We start from the raw sequence: 21831 nt of genomic DNA, 5'->3' as shown, positions 1-21831 counted from the left end.
TGGAGCACGGGGCTCAGATGAGGGGAGAGGGGAGGTCAAGTGCAAGGAGGAGGGACCCTGATCCATCTTAAGAACAGTTTGGGGACAGTTCTCAAGCAGATACAGGTTGGTGTGCAAGTCCCTGACAGCCCCTTGGGGCCCCACCACCCCCACAGATGCTGGAAGCAGGGGGCCCTCTGGGGCCAGTCCAGGGAGGCTGCCCGGGAATAGGTGAGGGGTGGCCACCAGGGGGTGCTGGTGGGACCAGAGGTGGGCTTGGAGGGGGTGGGGGGGGGGGGTTGGGCAGGAATACCCTGGAGGTCAGGCCACCCAGGTGGGTGTCAGGCCCCTTTCTGAGGACGTGGCAGCAACAAGGCACCTGCAAGCAGCAGCTCCCAGGCCTGCCCCAGATGCCCCCGCCCAAGGGCTGAGCCCAAGTATAGGTCCAAGCTCCTTGGTCTTTGGTGCTTTCTTGAAAGTCTCCTGGTGTCTGTGAAGACAAGGGTCCACTCACGAGGTCCTGTCTGTCCCGGGATGAAGGTCTGGGACTAGCTCAGCAAGGCGTCCACGGCCTGGCCATTCGTCCATCTGGTTCAGCTTCTGGCTCAGGGCCGGCTCCAGCACCCTGTCTTCCCAGGCAGGTGTCAGCTGCTGCTCAGAGCCCCCCTCTAGGCCCTGGACCATGCCCTAGGCCTCCTGGGGGAAGAAGCCGAGCTTGGCCAGCGACATCTCCTTCCGCAGCCTCATGATCTCCCAAAACATCGGCTCGGCTGCAGGTGGAAAGAAGATGGACAGCTCAGGGTCAGGGTCCCCTCGAGCAGATGGCCTGGCCCCTCTCCCCTGGCTTTGGGCAGGGCAGCTGGCAGGCACCCAGGGCTCCCCAGTCCCCCAGCAGAGATGACCTCAGTGGTGCCCTGACTTCTCTAAGGCTCCACACGGAAGCCTTGCACACTTGAGTGCTGAACACACCCTACCCCGCCACGCTGGGGGCCACGGCCACGGCTCGACACCAACGTGCACAAACACACCGCCATGCATTTGCTGGGCTCCATACGCTTCCCAACCCTGTCTCCCCAGGGGCTCGGAGACCCTGAGTGGTCAGCAGAGCCACGGGGTCAGTCCGAGGTCCCCTCCAAGGCCTTGACGCCTGAGCTGGGGAAGAGAGGCTCAGACTCCAAACGGGCAAGTCTGGTGGAGAAGCAGGACGCTAGGCCTTGCAGAACAGGGGCAGAGGGGACAACAGGTGGATGGAGGACCTGCCGGGCGGGCAAGGGTGAAGTGGGAGACAGCAGCTGGTGTTAAATGACTATGAGGTGTACCCCCAGCGGGGAGGAGGAGATCTACAAGGGACACCCACCCCATCGTGGAGGGCTTCCAATGCCAGGCTGTTAACAGGGAGCAGTCCCCTTAGGGGCCTGGGAGAAGTTTCTGGGTGGGAGAAGGCAGCGGGACCTGGCAGAGGCTGGCAGAGTCCTCCCCTCTGTCCTCTGTCTGGGCTACAAAGCACCTAGGTCCACCACAACACCGCTGCAGGCCCGCCCGCTCCCTCCCATGGGCTAGCACCGCCGGCCACCAGGGGGCGCTCACCTTCCTGCCGCACCAGGCCTTGCTGGATATAGCGGATATAAGTGAAGAAGTTGCACACCGCGGTGATCTGGGGGCAGAAGCAGGGAGGCTGTGACCCGCCAGCCTTCACAAAAGGGGCCCCCCCCCCCCCCGGCAAAGCCAGGGCAGACCAGAGACCAGAGCGGGAAACCCCACATCCCATCAGAGCCAGATAATGCTCTCTGAGCTGAACAGGGCTGGGCTCTAAAATTTTACTACTTGGGTGCCTGGGTGGCTCGGTTGGTTAAGCGTCTGCCTTCAGCTCACTCATAGCCTCGGGGTCCCAGGATCGTGCCCCGAATCGGGCTCCCTGCTCAGCGGGAGAGTCTGCTTCTTCCCTTCCGTCTGCCCCTCCCCCCGCTCCTGTGCTCTCTTTCTCTCTCTCCCTCTTTCAAGTAAGTCAATCAAGTCTTTTAAAAAATACATAAATAAAATTTAATTACAAACAGCGGTATTAGTACTCCTCCCAATAAAAAAAAAAAAAACACAGCAGCAACTAACATTTCACCTAGCACAAGCATCCCGTGAGGCAGACATGTTTATCGTCCCCATTTTACACACGGGGAAAACAGAGAGACTAAGAACAAAGCTACTGGACCACAATTATAGAGGCCACGAAGACAGTAAGTGGCTGAACTGGAAGGTGAAACCAGGAGGCCTGTGGTAGAATTCACGCTCATCCTGAGGGACCTGCCTGCTCCAGGAGCTCAAGGACCTGGCCGCCAGGCCTTGGCCTGGTGCTCCTGGTAATGCCAGGATAGGCAGGGGGATCAGAAGCTGCTCACCGGGGCTGCCCTGCATCCCCAGGCCTGAAGCCCCTCACCTGGCCTGAGGCCTGCTCCCTGCCAGGCCCTGTACTGGGCACCGCAGACCCTAAGTCGGCTCAGATGAGGGCCCTTCCACAAAGACTCTCCTACTGCAAGAAAGGGTGCTGCTGGCGCCCTTCTCCCCACGGCTGAGAGTGTCGGCCACTAAGAGCTCATGGGTGCCCCTCTGTACCCCCTAACCTGGCACACCACAGCCAATGACTGGTGTAAAAAAGGCCAGTCCCTTGCCTCCGGGCAGAACTCCCCCTGGGCTGCAGAGGTCCCAAGGATCAGGCTGCAGGCAGACTCCAGCCGAGGCTATGCCCTCTTCCACTTCCTCATCCCGGCATTCTACTTCCCTCACTCCTCCTAAGAATGGTGTAAAATCCTCATCTCAGGCTCAGCTTTTAGGGAACCCAACCGGAGACAGGACAGAAGGTGGCCAGCAGCTGTGGCCAAACTGTACCTACTCAATGCCCAGGGTTCCAGGGGAGGGATGCCAAGTGTGTGGGGGCCCAGGGGGTCCAGAGTTACAGGGAGGGGACCCTCAAACACACAGAAGTCCTTGCCAGGAGGACAAAGCATGTGGAGAAGCTTGGTGGCCCAGGCCAGCGTGAGAGAGGGGCGCCCCAGTCAGGGGACCTAGCCCATGTGGCTCAGGAGGGGCTATAGGAGGTGGGGCAGAGATTGGTACTGGAGAGGCCTGTGTGCCCGGCCACGGAGTTTCCCAGCAGCCAGTGGGCCCCCACCGCAGGCTGGTGAGCAAGGAGGGGCTGGGAGCAGTGGGGTTCTCTCCCCAGGGCTATGCTTCGGGGATGGAAACCTCTTTTCCCTACGGATGCCACATGCCTTGGTCTCTCCGAGGTGGGGACTCTTTCCTAAGATTTCACACTGTTTCATCTCCCATCCCAATTCTGCCCAAGGCAGAGACACACAGGCCTGGAAGAAACAAAGTTCTATAGTGTTTTTTTTAGTTTTTACATCTATGGATATGGTTTTGCCAGGCACAGAATGGCTGGCGAGGCTCCTTCTATGGAGTCCTGGTGGGGATCCAAAAAAAGGCCACTGGAAAGGGCTCTGGGCACAGAGATGCAGGGCGGAGGCTGCAGGGAAGGAGGACCAGGCTCAGAATGGGGAGGCCCCAGGTCCAGGTCATGCCCCTTCTTTCTACGGCACAGACTCCATCAGCAAACGAAGCTCAGCTCACTGCTGTGGGATGCACTCGGATGACATGCTTGGCACCCTGTGGAAGCTCGTTGGGCCCAGACAAGCTGCCCAGCAACGGGGCCATCTGCCCACGTCAATCCCTTTGAACAGCCTCTAATAGGTCAAGGACAAGAGATGGTTCTCTCCTTTATCCCCCAGCTTGGTGAGGTCCCCTAACCCAGCCTGGGCCACTTGGCAGGTGAGGATGGGAGCTGGGATTCCCAGAGGCCTCATGGCACCCTCCACTACGGTCAGGCTCGAGTAACAGAGAGAACTCAGCACCTTCTCAAAAGTCTGGGGCCAGAGCCTGAGCTGGGAGGCAGGAGCCTGGAATTTAAACCTGAATCCTAATGTCACTCCCATGATTAGGTTTCGGCAAGCAAAGAGGCACCTCAGTCCTCCCTGCCCCCAGCCTGAGGGACTGGGTCCTGCCAACAGCCATGGGACCTCAGAAGAGGACCACTATTTCCAGAAAGGAGGCAGCCAGCCTATTCCTTGACTGCAGCCCCTGAGCTAGACACCCAGCTAAGCTGTGCTGACTCTCGCCCCAGGGAGACCATAATAATAAAAGGAGGTGGTTTTAAGCCACTAAGTTTATGGTAATTGGTTCTGTAGTAATGACAGACTAACTCACCAGTCTTGGCTGTGTGGCCTTAGTCAGTCTCTGCACCTCTCTGAGCCTGTGCCCTGTTCTGCAGATCACCCTGAGTCCCAGCCCAGGGTGCCCCTAGGAAGCCCAAGACCCTCCCACTGGATGACTCACCCTGGCCCGGGAGGATGGCGAGATGTAGTAGTGGCTCTCAGAGTCCCCAAGCCGGATTCGGTGGCGACAGGCACGAGCCAGCCCGCTCAGGGCACAGGTACTAGGGGAAAGCAGAGGGGGCTGTGGTGGCTGGCGGGAGCTCACCCACCCAGCTCACGCAGGGAGGATGGCAGGCAGAAGGATGCACCAAGGAAGGGAGAGGCAAACGGATCTGGGGGTGGGGCCTGGCATCCTCTCCCTGAACCCCAGCTTTCCCAGGAGCCAGGGAAGGAGGCAGCAGCCTCAGAAGTCCCTGGGAGAGACCTTTGACCTATGTTGGATCTCACCCCTGAACCCCTCACCTTGCCCCTAGGGGGCAGGAGAGCTCAGTGCACTTCATGTAAGGTATACCAAAGCTCCACTCACTGCAGCCCCTCAAAACACCCCCTACTTTACTGGGGCCCTCAGACTCAGTCCCATCCTCCCCAACTAAACAGGAGTCCACTGTCTCCTCCACTTGGTCACCAGGTCCTCGGGCTAGGTCGTGCCAGCAGGGCTTTTGGCTTGAATCCCCTCAGCTCCTCCAACCAGCCCCTTGCCTCCCCTCTCCCCTTCTCCACCTTACAGCCAGGGTCTCCTCCAAAGCCCACATCTAGCCCATCATCTTTCCCCACTCCTTTCCTACTGCCCAGGAAACCATTATGGAGACTCTTGAGCAGAGGAAGGTCAAGTAGGCACCTGGGCTGCGGGACTTATCAGTGCCTTTGTTGCCTCCACGTTTACTGTGACTCTGACTGGACCTGGCAGCCCTCTTTTTAGGAGACATCTATTGATGACTATGAAATGCTGGCCTAGTGAGTCAAAGCCCAAACTTCATCCAAGACCCTTTACACTCTGACCTCGAACACTTTGCAGTCTCAGCCCTATCTCCCTCCCCACCCCATCGCTCTGCTCAGAAACCCCGTGATGTTTCCATTAACACCCTGGCTTCGCGTATCTTCACTCCTTTTATTCCCTCTGCCTGAAGGGCCCTTCCCTACTTGGCAAACTGCTGTTCGTCCTTCAAAACCTGGCTTAAAGGTGCCCCTATGTGACGAGGCTCGCCCTGTGGGGCTTCCCTGGCAGGTCGAACCCTGGGCTGCCGAGGGCAAGGGCTCCCCGCCTCTGCCCCCTGCTCTACCCTGGCTATCTGGTTCTGCTGCGAGCCCTGCTCGATGGCAGCTGAGCCACAGGAAGGACGAGAAGCCAAGGGCAGCCTGGTTATTTATCAGCACAAGGAGAGTGAAGAGCCGACATCATTTACATGGCAGTTGGGCCCAGAACCCACTGTGGGAGAGAGGGTGGGGGTGGGAGAGGGATGCCTGGCAGGCCAGCCAGGAAGAGGGAGACTCCCGGGAGGGCCTGGAGGTGGGGGATGGGAATCTATGACTAGAGGCAGGAATTTGTGCCAACCTTGCCTCCTTGCCCTGCCTGAGGCCAGCGTGCCTCTGCGCTCCTCCCCAGCCAGGCCTGTGCGCCACACTCCCGCCCTGGGTCCCACCCCAGGACCCCCGGAGACAGGCTGAGGCTCAGTCCCTGGTTACCCCCGGGCAGAGCACGAGGCTAGGCGTGGCCTTCTCAAGCAGGCAGCAGAGGGTGAAGGGCGCTAAGCTTACTTGGTGCTGCCACACTCAACCATGGCCACCTTCACCGTGGGCGGTGTCTGCGCAGCCACGGGCTCAATGGTGAGCGTGTTGTCCTCCACGGCGGCCCGGACCAGCGCCGAGAGCTGCGACAAAGCAGGGCAGCAGGCCAGGCCATGAGCGGCAGGCCTCGGGCTGCAGGGCTGGGCCCCGGGGCCGGCCGCCCTCCGCCCCACCGCACCTCCTGCATGGTGAAGTCCAGACAGGGGCCCACGTCCTCCCGGTACACCCTTTCGAGGAAGGGGCAGGTCTTGTCCAGGGTGGGTGATTCCCGCCAGGCCTGGAACTCTGCGAACAGGGTGGTGTCCACCTGTGGGGGAGGGTGAGCCAGAGGGGGCCAGTCAAGGCGCTGGAGGGGGGCCCCCCCGCCCCCCGTGGCAGGGACAGGTGGAGCCGAAGGAGGTGGGGACCAGGGAGGTTGAAGGGCAGGCCTGCCAGCGGGTCTGTCCCCAGGGGCCCAAGCAGGGCAGCAGAGCTCTAAGGAAGAAGTGCCTCCTTCCCTTTGCCCCCAGGGGCTCAGAACCCAAACTTCCATAGCTAGGTGTGCTTTTAGCTTCCTGGCTCTACAGGGTCACACACTTGGGTCCAGGGCCTCGTCCCGAAGACCCTCTGCCTCCTGGAGGAGGAAAAGCTGAAGATGGGCCCCGCAGGTCCCCCCGCCGCACACAGACACATGCACACAGAGAGAACACACATGGGGCCACCAACTGCGGTGGAGGGGGTGGAGATGACGGACTGGTCACCCTGGGCGCATGCGGTGTGAGTGAGGCCGGGCGTGGTAGGGGCAGAGGGGCGGCCCCTCTCCCCAGCCATTACCTGTCGGGAAAAGGAGAGAGAGGTAGTGGAGGTGGGGGCCGCAGGCGGCTCCCCAGGCAGGAGCTGCCAGGCCGGCTCGTAGGTGAGGTGAACAGCTTTGCTGGGGACCACGCAGAGGAGCAGGGAGAGGAGGGGGGGCAGCCCGGGCTGGGAGGGACGGGGCAGACAGACAGGTGCACAGAGACAGACGGGAGGAAGGAGATGTTAGTGTTACGGTCAGAAGCTGAGAACTCGGAAGTGGGGGCAAGGCCTGCTTGGCATCCCCTCCCTGGAAACCCCAGAGACAGGGGGCAGGATGGAGCTGGGGGATGCCTTGGTGTCAGAGACCACAGGACCCCGAGTCCCACGTGGCCCTTGTAGGGCATGCTGGGTGCGGCCCAGAGCTGAGCTCCTGACACCTGGGCTTGTCAGTTCCCATGGCCCCAGGAGGCCCTACTTATGTGAGGAAGGTGAGGCTCTGGCAGGGGCCTTCACATGTCCAGGAACCCATGGCCAAGGACACCACTGCCCAGCCTGGACCAAAGACCCCAGCTGAGGCTGGGGGGCGCAGGGACAGCTCCCAAAGGCTCTGCCTGTCTAGGTACCCTCGCCAGAAGGTGCTGAGGACCCTCGAGTCCAGGGATATCACGAACTGGACCTCAGGGCTGCGGACACGTAGGGCCCGAGCAACCTGTCCCCAGAGGCCCAGCAGTGGCCTCCCTAGGTCCAGGGAAGGAGTCTTCCCGAAGAACTCCCCCTTCTTCCCCCAGCCCAGGCAAGGCCCTCAGGCCCCAGGCCAGCCTCAGGTGCCCAGAATACCACCTACAGCTTGGCGGGGTGTGGACGGGCTAGCAGGCCCTCATGGGAGATGTGAGGGGCTACCCGCACTGCACCCAGAGCCTGAGGGCCAAACCTCGTATCACAAAAAGGCTGCCCAGCCCTCTCAGACAGAAGACACCGAGGCCCAGAGATGGCAGGACAGGCTCCAGGTCACACTGCAAGGCGTCAGGTCTCCCTATGGGGCCCCATGGCGTGCTGATGCCGGACACTGCCTGTCGCCTGTGTCTGCTGGCCGCCTGTGACCCCTCACCTCTTTGCCCTCCTTGTCCGGGGTGATGGTGTGTCCAGCCGCGGGGCACACAGTAGGGCAGAGGGTGCTGCTGGTGCTCTTATGACGTAAGTGGCCCTTGCGGGGTCCGGCCTTGCTGGGGCTGAGCAGCTGCGGGTGAAGCTCGCGGTTGGGGGAGGCTGGTGTGGACGTGAGGACCAGCGTCTTCAAGGCGGTCACCTCCGCCTGCAGCATGTCGATCTGGCCGGGAAGAGGTGGCCGTCAAGCCCAGTCCAGGGCTAATGTCACCGCGGCTGCCAGCTGCCGGCCACCCCGACTCAGGATGGCCTGTCCCAGTGGTGACTAGGACCTAACCCCCCTGCCCCATTACCCCTGGAACAGCCTTTGAGGTGGGGACTGAGACACCCATCTTACAGATGGGGAAACTGAAGCTCGCCATATGCCAGGGGTCTGTGAGATGCACCTGTCTGGGAGCTGGCCAGGCCTCACCTTGCCCCGCGCCTCCTTCAGCTGCTTTTCCGACGCCGCCTGCTTCATATTGGCTTCCCGCACCATCTTGTGGGCTTCCTGGGAAGAAGGCAGGCTGTGCGTGAGCGGTGAGGGGCCAGCGCGCGGCCAGCGGGCCCGTTCCCCACCCGCCCCCCGGCGGGCCGGCCGCGGTACCTCGAACAGGCTGGCAGTCAGCTCCTCCAGCTCCTGTTCCAGCTGCTCCCGCACCTTGGACAGCCGCTCGCACTCCTCGTCCTTCAGCTTCAGCTCCTGCGGGGTCCAGGGAGGGCGGCTGTCAGCCTGGCATGCGGGGTGGGAGGGGACCCAGGCCCACCAATCGGGCTCCACTGCCAGGGTCCTCTTCCGCGGGCCTCTGAGCCCCAGCCTCCCTTCCTCTGTCACTCTACAGCTTAGATGCGTTTCCCACTTGGCTGCAGAGCGATGTCGAAACCCCAACCGTCAGCCTCCGTCAGCCTCTCTGAGAGCTCAGAACGGGCCGTCAGAGCAGTCCAACGGCTGGAAATCCTTCAGAAGTCACCAGAACTGGTTTCTCCTCTGTGCTGCCCTCATGCTCGGCACGGCCTCCGTGCGGGTGCTCAGGGAGAGCCCATGGCCCCCTCCAGGGGGGCCCCTTGTCCCCGCCTCCCTCGGAGCCCCACCTTCTGGGCTTTGTGCAGCTCGTCCTTCAGGAACTCGGAGCCCTTCTCCCGGATCTCCATGGAAGAGCTTCGCAGGCGCAACACGTCCAGCTGGGCGGCCGCGGGGCCCTCCTCACCTTGGGCCTCCTCCCCTCCAGGGCTCTCCGCCAGGCCTCCTGGGGACTCCCTGTGGCTTCTGCAGGGGCCCACGCTCTTCCAGGGGACTGGGACAGCTTCGAGGGGCGGCGGGTGGCCCTCATCTGGGTGGGGCTGGCTGCAGGGCAAACAGCAAGTCCAAGGTGGGGGTCCGGAGACCCAGAACTGAGCCGAGGGACCGACCCTGAGCCACATGCCTGCCACTCGGGGCTTGGTCTGGGCCCATCTGTAAAACATGTACACTACCCATGAGGCTGTCACTGGGCTGTCCCGCAGACAGAGGGACCAAACGCGGGGTCTCCTGGGGGCCAGGTCAGGGCGCCCTCCTCACTGACAACCACCCTCTCAGGCCTAGAGCCTAGGGCTGGGCCTGGTATACAGTAGGCGCTCAGTTCGGGTTTGTCCAGCAGGAGACTGTAAATGCGTCAGTGCTGAGAATCTGAGACTCCATTTCTACAAAGTGGGGACAGTCTTCTGGGCCCTACTTCTGGGGTCACCCAGTGGATCTGATGTGCATAAAACCTTAGCACACAGGGGGCACCTGGGTGGCTCAGTCATAACCGTCTGCCGTGGGCTCAGACCCTGATCCCGGGGTCTAGGGATCCAGCCCCCAGTCTAGCTCCCTGCTCAGTGGGGTGGACTTGCTTCTCCCTCTCCTTTGGCCCCTCCCCTCACTTGTGCTCTTAGCAGGGGACTCTTTCTCAAATAAATAAATAAAATCTTAAAACAAAAACCTCTGCACACGGGTGATTGGGTTATGGACTTTGTGGAGAGTATGTGCTATGGTGAGTGCTGTGAAGTGTATAAGCCTGACGATTCACAGACCTGTACCCCTGGGGCTAATAATACATTATATGTTAATAAAAAATAAAATTTAAAGAAAAAAACCCTCTGCACACAGGAGGCACTTAAATGGGAACAGCCTTCTTGGCTACTGTTAACGGAAATTTTATGCAAATTGTATCCCACTCCGGTGGGCAGGAGAGGAAGGACCCAGCCAGGACCCACAGAGCTGAGGAAGGAAGATTCTGCCACACAGCCCAGGCAAGGCAGACTGTCTTCCTGCTCCCTGAGCCTTGTGGGGGACAGTCCCGGCTCTCCGCTGCTCTGCCCTGTGACGACCTCAGGCAAACACCCATCTCTGGGCCTCAGGACCCTTCTCTCCCTGAAGTCAAAGACCCTAGAGGTAGTGCTGTGGCCAGCAGCCTCCGTGCCCCCCCATCCATCCACACCCTCCACCCTGCAAGAGACCCTGTGGAGGGAGGGAGGCAGGAAGGGAGAGGGCTCGGGGCCCAGCATCGGTTTGTGCCAAGACAGCACCTCCGGACTCGCTCACTCAGCAGAAACTGGCGGGCCCCTGAGCCAGCAGCTTCGGGGCCGTGATGAGGGGGTGGGGAAGCGGAGGGGAGGGGGCTCCCGGGGCCCACACAGGAGGGAGGAAAGCCAGGGCCAAGGGGTCATGGGACTCAGGCTAACTCAGGCACAAGCGTGAAAGGCAAGACTGGGGATCGGTCCCTCCTCCCTGTCATCTGGACTCTGAGACAGTCACCAAGCAGCCCCTGAGCTCCGGTTCTTTCCAGGTAGCACAAAGTTGCTGGGGACCCAGGGGACCCCTAGCAACGAGCCTATTCCCAACCCTTCTTCACGTGGCCCCATGCCTGCACCCAGCCCGGCCTGCCTTCTGCTTTGGGACCGGCACAGAGTGTGGCCTCATGGTTGCTTGGCTGGGTCCTGCCTGGCAGGGACCCGGGGCTCTGTCAGATAAAGTAGGAAAACACATCTATCACTCCATCAACAGTGACTATGCCGGACAGGGATCCTTCCTAATACCTTTGTGTGTGTGTGGGGGGGGGGGGTGGTCCTCCTTGGCAAGGGGTCCCAAAGGCGTGAGCAGGGGCTGTGGCAGTGGTATGGCAGCACTGGGCTGGGGTCTGCTCCTGGGGGCCTCACCCTGGGCCAGAAGCCCCCTGGGTTGCTGTGTGCCTGTCTTCTCATTTACAGCTCTCAGCAGCATTCATGGGACAGTCCCCGTCCTACAGACAAGGGATGGGGTCTCAGAGAAGAGCAGAACGGGCCCAGGCTCACAGGGCTGCTCAGAGGCGCTGCTGGCCAGACAGCAGGGACTTCTACAGTCCAGGCCCAAAGTGCCTCCCTGGCCAGTAGGGGGCGGTATGAAGGCACAGTCAGGGCATCTGCTTCAGGACCCAGGGCTGCGAGGCTCAGGCGGGCTCAGGAGACTCCTCCTTGGCGGCAGCAGGGAAATCTGACCCAATTCTGGCCCGACTGACTTCTAAGATTCTGCTCCAGCCCAGAAACTGCCCCCCAGGAGGGCAGGCCGGGGCTGGGGGGAGCTGAGGCTGAGAGCAGAGGCCAGAGTCGGGCCGGGCCAGGGTCCACACCAGGCTCTGAGCTGGGGTCCACACCAGACCCAGGGAATGTCACTGCAATTCTCTGAAACCACCTGTGGGACGGGAGTAAAAGCCTGGAGGAGGTGGACTAAGAACCAGGTGAGGAAGTCACGGGATCCAGCACCTGGGAAAGACGGGGCCGTCTACAGCCACACTGCCGTGCCTGCCCAGGCTCTGGGTCCTGCAGCCCAAACCACAGGCCCAGGGAGGTCTTCTGGCTGAGAATCTGGAGGCCTGGGGCCCAGGGCCATTTCCTCGGGTGAGAGAGGATGGCCCTTGTCACTTGGGCTAGCCAGCAGCAGCGGACCCCAACCCAGGGACTGCCTGCTTCAACAGGACGAACAAGAACTGTGGGCCAAGGAGGGGAGCGACCAGCAGGGATGGCACGGGACATAGGGCAGGATCCCAGGTTTTAGACACCCAGCCCTGGTGTCTTTTCCTCTGTAAGGACCACCCCAGACATCACTCGTGCCCCCGCTGAGGAGAAAAAGACCTCCAGCCCCTCCCATGAAGACCACCAGAGTGGTCACTAACTCTCCTGTTGGTCCCAAGGTCATGGCTGGGGTTACGGCCAGACCATCCTCCATCATTTTCCCAACAGGCTCTCACTTCAGCCCACTGCTGGGAAGGATGAGCCCAATTTTGCAGCCAGAGGAAATGATGGCCTCCCCACATCCCCTCCCCAGTGTAAAATCCCAACTTGAAAATCCTGATGGCAGAAAGCGTGGGAAGAGAAGGACTGCACGGACATTACCAACTGCCCAACGCCTGGGCCAGGGGTTCAGGAAAGATGGGGTCTCCCTGTACTGGGAGGGAAGTTTGAATCTGTAGGCCCTCCCCTCATGCTTCAGAGCTGTGAGGCAACTCAGAAATTTCAGAGAAAGGAGGGACCCCCGGCCCCATAGGTCCAGCCCAAGCCAGAACCCTCTATTTTCACATACTCAGCATCCCAGATCAGGGGCTGGAAAACCTGGATGTGAATGCCCGCGGGGCTGGGGAACTCCCTGCTTGGATGAGCATGGGCTACTACTTCAGTTCTTCTGCCCCGCACCCCCTCCCCACCCCTCAGTCCAGGTCCACGGCCCTCAGCCCAAGCCTTTTCAGCCCCCATTCCCTGCAGAAACAGAGTCCAGAGTCCAGAATATGCTCCAGGGAGGGCCCATTACAGGACCCACGGCCACTGGGAAGAGATTAGAGGCAGGAGACAGTAAGAGTCAAGGTCAGAGGAAAGTGGGAGCACCCAACATCCCCCATCCTGAAGCAGGCTCTGCTGTCTAGAGCCCACGACAGTTTAGACAGGAAAGGCCCCACTGGGTCACTTCCCCAGGAAACACACATGGGGGGCGGGGAGCAGCAACCACAATACTCACCCCCCAATCCTGCCCTAGAAGGGCCAGCAGGGCTTTTGTCCCCATCCACAAAAAAAGGCAAGCTGAGAATGAGGACCCCTGGATCCAATGGTCCCAGTAATCCCCACTGGGCCAGAAGGGCCTGACCAGGATCCGGCATACTCTTTCCATCTCCAGCCCACCCACCTGCCATGAGTCTCTCTGCCCTTCAATCTCTCTCCACTGGTCCGGTGGCCAGCACCCAGGTCACCTCTTTGAACTCAATGGGCATGATGGGTTCATTAGAGAAGACGGAAGGAACTAGTTAGGGAAGCTCTGAAATGGGGTGGAGTGGGGAGAGGCTGGGAGGGCACACTGGGAGCACTCACCCTCTGCCCGGGGCCAACAGGGTGGCTGTCACTGATCTGGTCTATGGGGCAGTGCCATGGCACAGGAGCCCCGTTCAGATTTACGGCCCTGCACGCACAGGCATTCCGGTAAGCCCTGAGGCTGACAGCCAAGGGACTCCTCCTGTCCAGGGGCCCCAAGGAGTCCCAGCAAAGGTTTCCCGCATCGGCTCCTACAAGCCCAGCCAGGCGGAGAGGACAGAGAGGGGCTACGACTTCACCTCTGAACCCTCACAATGTCGCTGCAGGGATATGCTCCCCCCGAGCAGGTCCAGACAATGAGGCACCTGGTGTTCAGAGAGGGATGGTGACCTGACCGGAACACGCAGCAAAGAGGCAGGGTGGGAACAGAACCCAGAGTCCCGGCACTACTGCATCATGTGACCTGTCATCTGGAGAAATCCAGACGGGAGGAAAGGGATGAATGGTGGTTTTGGAGAAGTGAGGCAAGACGCAGATGGGGTTTGAGGAAGTTTGAGCCAGTGCCTGAGGGGGGGGCGGGGTGGGGATGGTGGGGGTTCCATCCAAGGCTGTTGCATAAGCCAGGCAGGTCCTGGGCTCGGGAGGGATGTGCGGAAGCGAGAGACACACAAAAGACTCTGAGGGGGGAATCGGGGGAATCATGGCAGGAACTGGGGGCTGGAGAGGGTGATGGGGGAAAAAAAAAAAAGCAACAAAACTACAGTAATTAACTAACATAATGAAATGGTGCCTGCCATGGGAACAGGGAACTGGGAGGGGGTCTGTCGGGGAAGGGAGAGGGGGTAGCTGAAGCGTCTGGGAAGTGGCATGTCCTATACAGGTCTCTAGGTGGCTGAGGGGAGGTACCGGGGCCCGGAGGGAACAGCTGCAGTCTGAGGGAGCACTGGGGGAGGAGTAACAGAGGAGCCTAGGACCACAGAGCCAGCTGGAGGGCCGAGGAGCAGCCACCCCAGGGCTGGGAAGGAGAGTTCTAGAATGGGACAACGGTGTCCTATATGTCACACATGGGAACAGAACATCAGGCTAGCGGGCAGAGTAGGACCCTGGGGTTGGGGCGGTGCGGTGGCAGCAGGTAAATCTGGACCACTCCAGCAAGGGGGACCTGGCCGCAGGATGGAAGGCAGGGAGGCTAGAACACCTGAATCAGGTGGACAGGGCTGAGCAAGCTACTACTTGTGGGAGCCCCAGCCAAGCCCAGCCCAGCCCTGGGTCTCCACGGAGAGCCAGCACCAGGCCTGGGAACGTAGGAGCTCACTCTGCACATACAGCACCTGCCTCACAGCCACCTGCTCAGTCCTAGAAGGGCCCAACCTCTCGAAAATCCAGCACATACAGAGCAAGCATCTCTCATGTGCTGGGCACCCCATCAGCCCCGACCCACCTAATCTGCACGACCACACAGATTTGAGCCACACCGTCCCTGAGCCCCCTGCCGACCACCACCCTGTTGGGCACAAATCTGGGGCAGAGTGGGGAGAGTCTAGGACAAGCAGGATTCTCATGAGGGTCTGATAGATAGTTAGGGTAGGATAGATAGTTAGATCAAGGAGGGCTTCCAGGAAGAGAGGTGCGCAAATGCTGGGAGAGGTGCGCAAATGTTTCCCAGGCAGGAGGCCCACCTTCCTTCCATACTCCAGATGAAGTCTGAGCCTATGAACCCCTGTGACTTAGGCCCAACAGGCAGGAGCTTGAAAATCCAAGTCCCTCAGAACTCAGAGCAGTTAAGTGATCTGCTCAAGATCACGCAGCCCGTCTGCAGCCCAGGGCTCCCCAGCATCCCGCTCATTCCAAAGATGCAGTCCTCCATCCCTGGGAGGGTAGGGGAATCTCATTTCATTCCTGAGCAGTCCATCCAGCCTGGCTCTCTCTAGAGATAGGTAATGATTAGCCCCGACTATCAGAGAGGGAAATGGAGACCAGGGGAGAAAACTAGCCCAGAACTCAATTTCTGGCTTTTGCTGACCAAGTCCCAAGTACCTAGCACTGTGTTAGCTGCAGAGACCCAAGAAGTGGCCCTCACCCCCTCTCAGAGCAGGCCTGGCATCCAAGACTATGGACATGAGAAGCTCTGGGTGATGGGGAGGGGAGCATCCCAATTTGGGGGGAACTGCCTCTGAGTTCAGCATTCAGGGCTCCTGCACAAGAAGTCCCAAGGAAGAGGGCCCACCTGAGCTCCTGCTGCAGAGTCCTGCCACTGCCACCCACCCCAGGGGAGCAGCCTTGGGTCCACGGCCAAGGTGGGGTGAACCGGCACCAGGGCCTAACCATTAGCGGCAACCATCCCTCACCTACAGATAAGGAAGGAAGGTGAGGAAGGAAGCCCCAGAGACACTGACAGCTTAGCCAGGGCCACTGACCCCTGATCCCAGACTCCTCATACTCTAGAATGAAGGACCAAATATGCACCTACCCAGACTGTCCGAGTCCCTGGGGGCCAGAAGCCTAAGCAACTCAGTTAGACTTACATGGACAAGTAGGACCCCAAGCAGGGTCCCTTGGGCTCCTGCTGGAGTCTGGGTGAGCTCCTAGGATTTGAGGCGCCCAGTGGATGTTGGCAGCTTGGCCCCTGATCCTTCAATCCCTGCCTCTAATATCTGATTGGGGGAAATCCACAAAAATGCAGTGCTCAAGGTAACCCCAAAAGTCGGCCTCTCACTCCCAGGTGTCCAGCTCCTCCTTCTGCCCCTCATGCGTTCCATCTGCATTTATAAAGCGCCTACTAGGTGCTCTATACCTGGCTAGGCCCTGGGGTTAGGTTAGGGCCTAGGGATCTAAATGTACATACAGGAAGTGAGTTATAGGGGCGCCTGGGTGGGTTAGTCGATTAAGTGTCTGCCGTTGGCTCAGGTCATGGTCCCAGGGTCCCCTGGGATCATCATGGGATCCTCGCATCCAGCTCCCTGCCCAGCAGGAAGTCTGCTTCTCTCTCTCTCCCTCTGCCCCTCCCCGCTGTTTATGCTAGCTCTCTCTTTCTCTCAAATAAAAAAATAAAATCCTAAAAAAAAAAAAGAAAGAAAGAAAAGAAATGAGTCATACTGAGGATCATGTGGGGGTCAACTTGGCAGCCTGGTTCATCCAGAAGGCTCTTGGGAATATGGCCGGGAGGCTGGACTGGGGTGGGGGGAGGGGAGTCTTCTCCAGGACCCTGAGTCTTTTTTACCCTGTTCTTAAAGTGGACCTACTGGGCTCCCAGCCCTGTTTGTTTGGCCCCAACCTGGATGCCTCTGGGGAAGGGCACTCAGGGCATGGATCAGCCCCCAACCCCTCCCACCCCAACCTACTCATTTCACCCAGAGACCCAGAGAAGTGAGGACATACTCTCAAGATCACACAGCAACTCAATGACTATTTCACCTGGGTGACCCCCAACACACGGGGTCACAAGCTTCTTCCAGACTGGGCTGCCCGTTAAACAGTTAACCCCACGCAAGACTGTGTTAACCCCATCAGGTCCCACACAACCACTTTCTCCCTGAACTGTCTTCTTCAGGGGTGGGGGAGGACTTTTTCAAAGAACACGCTCTGCTTCACCTTTCACCCTTTAAGTGGCATGCCTCTCCACACCTCACCCCTACCTGGAGCCCTTTCTCTCAGCACCCCCTGCTGGGGACAAAGCCCCACTACTCGCTAGCATCTCAGCCCAAGCTTTGCTAGGGGTCATGGAGTCAAGAGGATCCAGCAGGCATCAGGAACCTCTCCAGCCAGCCGGCACCACCTCCTCCCTCCAGCAGGCCTGCCCTCACTCCCCAGCTCTGGCTGGGAAAGAGCCCCGTCCTGGGACTCCCCCCACCCCCCAGCTGGCCCAGTTCTTTACAGGAACACAACCCACCCCACTCTGGCCACAGCTCTTCCAGGACCTGGCCTTTCCAGGCCATGGGGAAGAGGAAGTGTTTGCCCAAGTCCCTGAGAAGACCACAGCCTTCCTGCATGAACAGGGCAGGGGACCCACACCACGTTGGCCAAGGAACGGGGATCACCCCTGAGAGCCAATAATCGGTAATAGGGACTGAGGCCACTAAACCAGGACCTGGGGCGGTGCTGCCCTCCTTCAGGCTGCAGGGAGGTCCTACCGCACACCTCTGAGCCGGCTGATCCACAAGCCCCAGATGGAGGTTCATCAACTAACTAGCGACCTTGGCAGAGACCCAGCCCCCTTTTCCAATTACACTGCTTTCCAAGGGTTCATCCAGGCTTGGGCTGGGGCGGGGGGTACTCCTCCAGGTGCGTACCCCACACTTATTCCGGCTTGCAAGCCACCCCCACTCCGCCCGCCCCCTTCTCACTCGCGCTCCAGATGAGCCAGGAGTTGGCGCCCGCACGCCGGGAAGGTCCCCCGCCCACCCTTCACACTCCGCACCCAAGAGAGCACCCCCGACCCCTCCCCGCGGGGCGTCCTTCCACCTCCGCAGCGAGTTAGCTCGCGCGTCCCGATGCTGCAGGGCGCCCCTCCGCTGCCGGCCGGGTGCACACGCGGCGGGGACACCCACCACCCCACAGCCCCGGAGGCCGCCGCGGTGAGGGGACCGCGCGCGGACCTACCCGCTCCACATCCCGGCGCCGCCGCGAGCTCCCTGCGCCGCCCCGCGCCGCGTCCCCGCCCGCCGCCTGTCAGGCCCGCCCGCAGCCCCCACCGGCCCCAGCCCTCCCCGGCCCCCTCCCTTCCCGGCGGGTCACGTGGCCGAGGGGGTGGCCCGAGGACACGTGCCCGGCCCCGCCCCTCCGCCCCGGGACGGTGCGGCGGCCGGAGCGGGGGAGGAGCCCGAGGCCCGGGCGCCCTGCGGCTGACTCCTCTCTGGTTCCCTGGCACCCCGGCGCGGCGCGGCGCCTCGCGAGCCCTCGGCCACGACTGCTCAGGAACCTTGGCGGCCGAGCGCTCAGAGCCCGCCGACAGCCCCCGGCGCCCACAGCCGGCCGCTGGCCCGCACCCCCCTGCCCTGGGCTCCCCGGGCTCTGTGCCGGTTCCTCGAGGGTGGGAAAGGGGCCAGACCCCAAAACAAGTTTTCTTGGGTTTACTCTTGAGCGCTCATCCCAAAGGAAGACCCACCTTTGGTCCGAGTCTTCAACCCCAGCCCTCCCCCACCCGCAGCCCAGTTCCACCTGGCAAAGGGCCTTCCCCTCTTGTTGGGAACACTCCCTGCGCATCCCTTCCCTGCCTTGGCCCAGCATCTACTGGCGGTTGGGGGGGGGGGTGCACCCCGACCAGCACACCTGTCCGGATTTAGGTCCTCTGTAAAACCTAATCCCAGACCACTGGTCTTCCTGTCCCTCCATCCCTCCGCCCCTTTGTCACTGTTCCTCAGCCCTGACTGCTTGCCTCTACTTCAGCCTGCTGCCGGATCCACTGACAGGATAGCTCTTCTCTCTTGCCAAGGACGGGGGCTCCCGCCCTCTGTCTCTAGAGAGGCCTAAGAGGCCGAGAGGAAGGAGGTGGTTCCCTTCCAGATGGTACCAGAACTCAGGATACTACTCTTCCAGACCCACAGAGCTGGGACCCCAGGCTTGAATTTGTCAGGTCTTCACTGGGGACATTTCTTCCATTCATCTATCCATCCCGTCTGAGCACAAACCATGGATCATATAAGGGCTGGGGATCCAAACTGCACAGACACATGCTCTGTCATCCCAGGGGACCAATATGGTAGAGAGACAGCAGGATGGGAGACATACTCATAAGGACCTCCACTTCTAGGGCCAGTACTCAGGGTACACTCTACTAAGTGCACAGTGTCTTTGTCACAAATAGAAAATGGTACTGCCTTCCTAGAGGGGCTCAGCCCATGAAAAGGTATGGAACTTGGTGAGTGGAGAACAGGCTGGATTTCATGCCTGCTCGCTCACTCCCTTGACTGGCATGTTGTGCAGTGAACAACCTAGGCAGCCCACTGTGACGTCCCTTCTGACTTACCAGAATCATTCTGCCCAGTCCTCCAGTGCCCTTCACTCTGCAGGGCAACTGTTTCTAAGACTGTGGTTTCCCAAGGGCAGAAACCATCTCCTTCTCCGTGCAGTGTTTCTCTGCCTGCCCCAGTCTAATCCAGGGTCTGGCCCAAAGCAGATGTCCCCGCCATGTTTGTTGACTTGGGTCCTACACCAAATAAGTCTCGAGCAACTGCTGTCTTCCTGGCCCTTGCTCTGTTCATTATTTAGAAGTAGGGGGAGAAGACACAAAAGGAGCTCAGGACAGGGCTCTTACCCTCCAAGACTTCACAAGCCTGGGTAGGAGATAAGACTGGTCCAAGTCGTGGTAACCCAGACTGGTGGGAGATAAGGCGCAAAGGTGGTATCAGCCCAGGCTAAGGCCCCAGAGGAAGAGTTCTTAGCAGGACAGGGGAGGGCCAGTGGACTTAAGCGAGGCCTCCAAGAATAAATGTGGGGTTACCATTCTGGGAGCACTGACACCCAAATTACTACCTAAAAATATATCAATACATCCGATGACCTTCGACAGCCAGGCCTCACTAGCTCCTTCCACAGTCCAGTACTCTCTGCTTCCCAGCTGAAAGGATTGGTCTCAGAGAAGTTCAGGAACCTACTTGATGTCACACAGCCAGGGGTGGTGGGACTGTGACCTCTTACACCAGTTTTCTGAAAAGACAGCCCGGAAACTAGAGAACTCACTAGAAACTGCAGCTGTGTGCAGCCAGGCAAAAAGAGGAGACTGCTGGGGCCTGGCCAGCAGGTGAGGAGGGACTCAAACGAATGCCCTTCACCCCTCTCCACACCATCCCCGTCCCCACCTGGCAGCCCAGACCACAGAGTCTTGGCTGGAAGCAGATGAGGAACAGGAAATTGCAAGCCTGGATGACCCAGGCCCCAATTCTGACTTCACTCTCTCCTCCGCTCACCATGTGACCCAGGATGTTTGTCTTGCCCTCTCTGAGCCTCAGACTCTGTGTCTGTCCAACCACCAAGATAGACAATCAGAGTCACCCCGTGGCGCTGACCTTGTAGGAGGCTCATGAAATTCCTCCGAGTTCCATGCCACCCCCCTGTCAGGAGCCTGGGTTCTTCCTCCTTCCTCCCCCAGGGCCCCTACAAAATGGCAAGCTATCCCCCTCTCCCCTCCCTGACCATGACCGAGGTCACTGGCTCACCTGTCTGTGTCCCAGGTCTCCTCTCCCAAGTTCCCATCAAGTGCAGGGTCCAGAACTGTTGGGGCGTAGCGGACAGCCCCCGAGCTCAGTGCCAGGAACACGGGGCATGCTCCTCGGGCAGGACACCTGGTGTGCTCCTTGGAGTCATCCATGCCAGGGCCAGCTTGAGGGTCCCTCTGGAGACTGCCAGGAAGGTGGTGGCAAGAGCCTTCTCCCCGTCCACCCCCCCAGCCCCACCCCAGGCTGAGCCTCAAGCTAACCTTTGCTATCTCTAAGGAGCAGTGGCCTGGGAGAAAGGCTCCTCCCAGAAGGCCTCTATCTCCTGAAACCCCGTAATTATTAACTCCTGTGGCTCAGCGGGCAGCAGAAGACACCAGGGGCCCTCCTTCCTGGGCTCCAAGCCGGGGAAAGGTAAGACTCGCTGAAGGGTCCTGGGACATTTCCTCTGCATGCCCAAGGCCCCAGCTTCCACTAGGCTCAAAGGAGGAGCTGCCTGTCCCCTCCCAGCCCAGGTCAGCAAGGTGGAAAGCCCTGTCCAGCCCAGGCTCTGTCACCAACTGGTTGTGTGGCTTTGGGCAAGGCCCCCCGCCTGCCACCTCCCCATCCCAAGCTTGGCCTCAATATCCCCTTAAAACTTGTAACCACTAACAAAAAGACACAATTCCGTGTAGCAGTTAAGCACAAAGGCCCAATGTCAGACAAGCTGGCTACAGCCCCATTCCAGACTGAATGGAATGAGGCTTTGGGCACGTTAGTCTCTCTGTGCCTCAGTTGCCCTGACCGTAATATGGAATCTCACCCTCTAAGGCCCCCCCCAGGCCAACTGCTACTGCGCAGACATGCCAGATACCACCCCTTTCCTCCCACAATGCCCTCTGCAGCACATCCTACCCCCTGCTGATAAATTTCTCCTTTGCTTATGACCTCTCCAACAGGAAACCTTCCCCTATAGATTTCTTTCCTGAGGGTGAAGCCCTCAGGCATGTGACCACCTTGTGTCTTGACGAGTAGAACTGTGGGACACCCCCACAATAACCGAGTGACTGTGTGGGCAGAGGCTGGCCCGCACGCACTCCCAAATCCTCAGTACCCCCTTGTCTGGGCCATGGTTAGCCTCAGCCCACCAGGATGGTTTGAAGATTCCACCCCGTCTCATTTAGCTTGAAATCTAATCCTAGTTCTGCTGTTCCCTGGTTGTGTGACCTTAGGCAAGTCACTTCGCCTCTCTGGGACTCAGTTCCCTCATCTGCAAAATGGGAACAGCTGTCCTAGTGAAGTTGGGAACGTCACAGCAGGTGACATTGGTGAAGGGTCTGCCACACTCAAAATGAGAATGTCCTCTGCCTTTCTTCCCTCTTCTTTCCTGTCTGCCTCTGACTTCCCGTGGGGGAGAAGCTGCCAGTTCCTGACTTGAAGTCACACCCCACCAGCTCTACCCCGCGGAT

At 59.9% G+C, this 21831-nt stretch overlaps 1 protein-coding gene across 4 annotated transcripts; it reads right to left on the bottom strand.

Annotated features, from left to right (window-relative positions):
• Nucleotides 1-260: 260 nt before the first annotated feature.
• LOC111149576 (RAB3A interacting protein like 1) lies at nt 261-20609 on the bottom strand. 4 transcript variants are annotated; one of them, XM_022506688.1, is made up of 10 exons: nt 20387-20609; nt 9033-9285; nt 8548-8643; nt 8374-8451; nt 7906-8124; nt 6202-6330; nt 5994-6106; nt 4360-4459; nt 1567-1633; nt 261-749 (listed from the first exon to the last, which is right to left on the bottom strand). In XM_022506688.1, the coding sequence occupies exons 1-10, from the start codon at nt 20536-20538 to the stop codon at nt 667-669; spliced, it is 1290 nt and encodes a 429-aa protein (XP_022362396.1). In that variant the 5' UTR covers nt 20539-20609; the 3' UTR covers nt 261-666. The 4 variants fall into 4 exon arrangements, with proteins under 4 accessions (XP_022362396.1, XP_022362398.1, XP_022362400.1 ...); XM_022506690.1 differs by lacking the exon at nt 20387-20609 and adding an exon at nt 17832-17875; XM_022506692.1 differs by lacking the exon at nt 7906-8124 and having other exon boundaries at nt 20387-20538.
• Nucleotides 20610-21831: the final 1222 nt, after the last annotated feature.

This window comes from Enhydra lutris, unplaced genomic scaffold (assembly GCF_002288905.1).
Source record: "Enhydra lutris kenyoni isolate GAN:26980312 unplaced genomic scaffold, ASM228890v2 scaffoldscaffold22, whole genome shotgun sequence".
NCBI lineage: Eukaryota > Metazoa > Chordata > Mammalia > Carnivora > Mustelidae > Enhydra > Enhydra lutris.
This window is presented reverse-complemented; position numbering and strand designations above follow the sequence as displayed.

Excerpts from the sequence above, each read along its gene's own strand:
- LOC111149576 (XM_022506688.1), bottom strand. The coding sequence starts at position 20,538 with ATGGATGACTCCAAGGAGCACACCAGGTGTCCTGCCCGAGGAGCATGC. Across the intron at positions 9,286-20,386 it reads GAGACCTGGGACACAGACAG|CCAGCCCCACCCAGATGAGG; the intron begins GTGAGCCAGTGA and ends TTTGCCCTGCAG. Across the intron at positions 6,331-7,905 it reads CGGACAAGGAGGGCAAAGAG|GTGGACACCACCCTGTTCGC; the intron begins GTGAGGGGTCAC and ends CCTCCCCCACAG.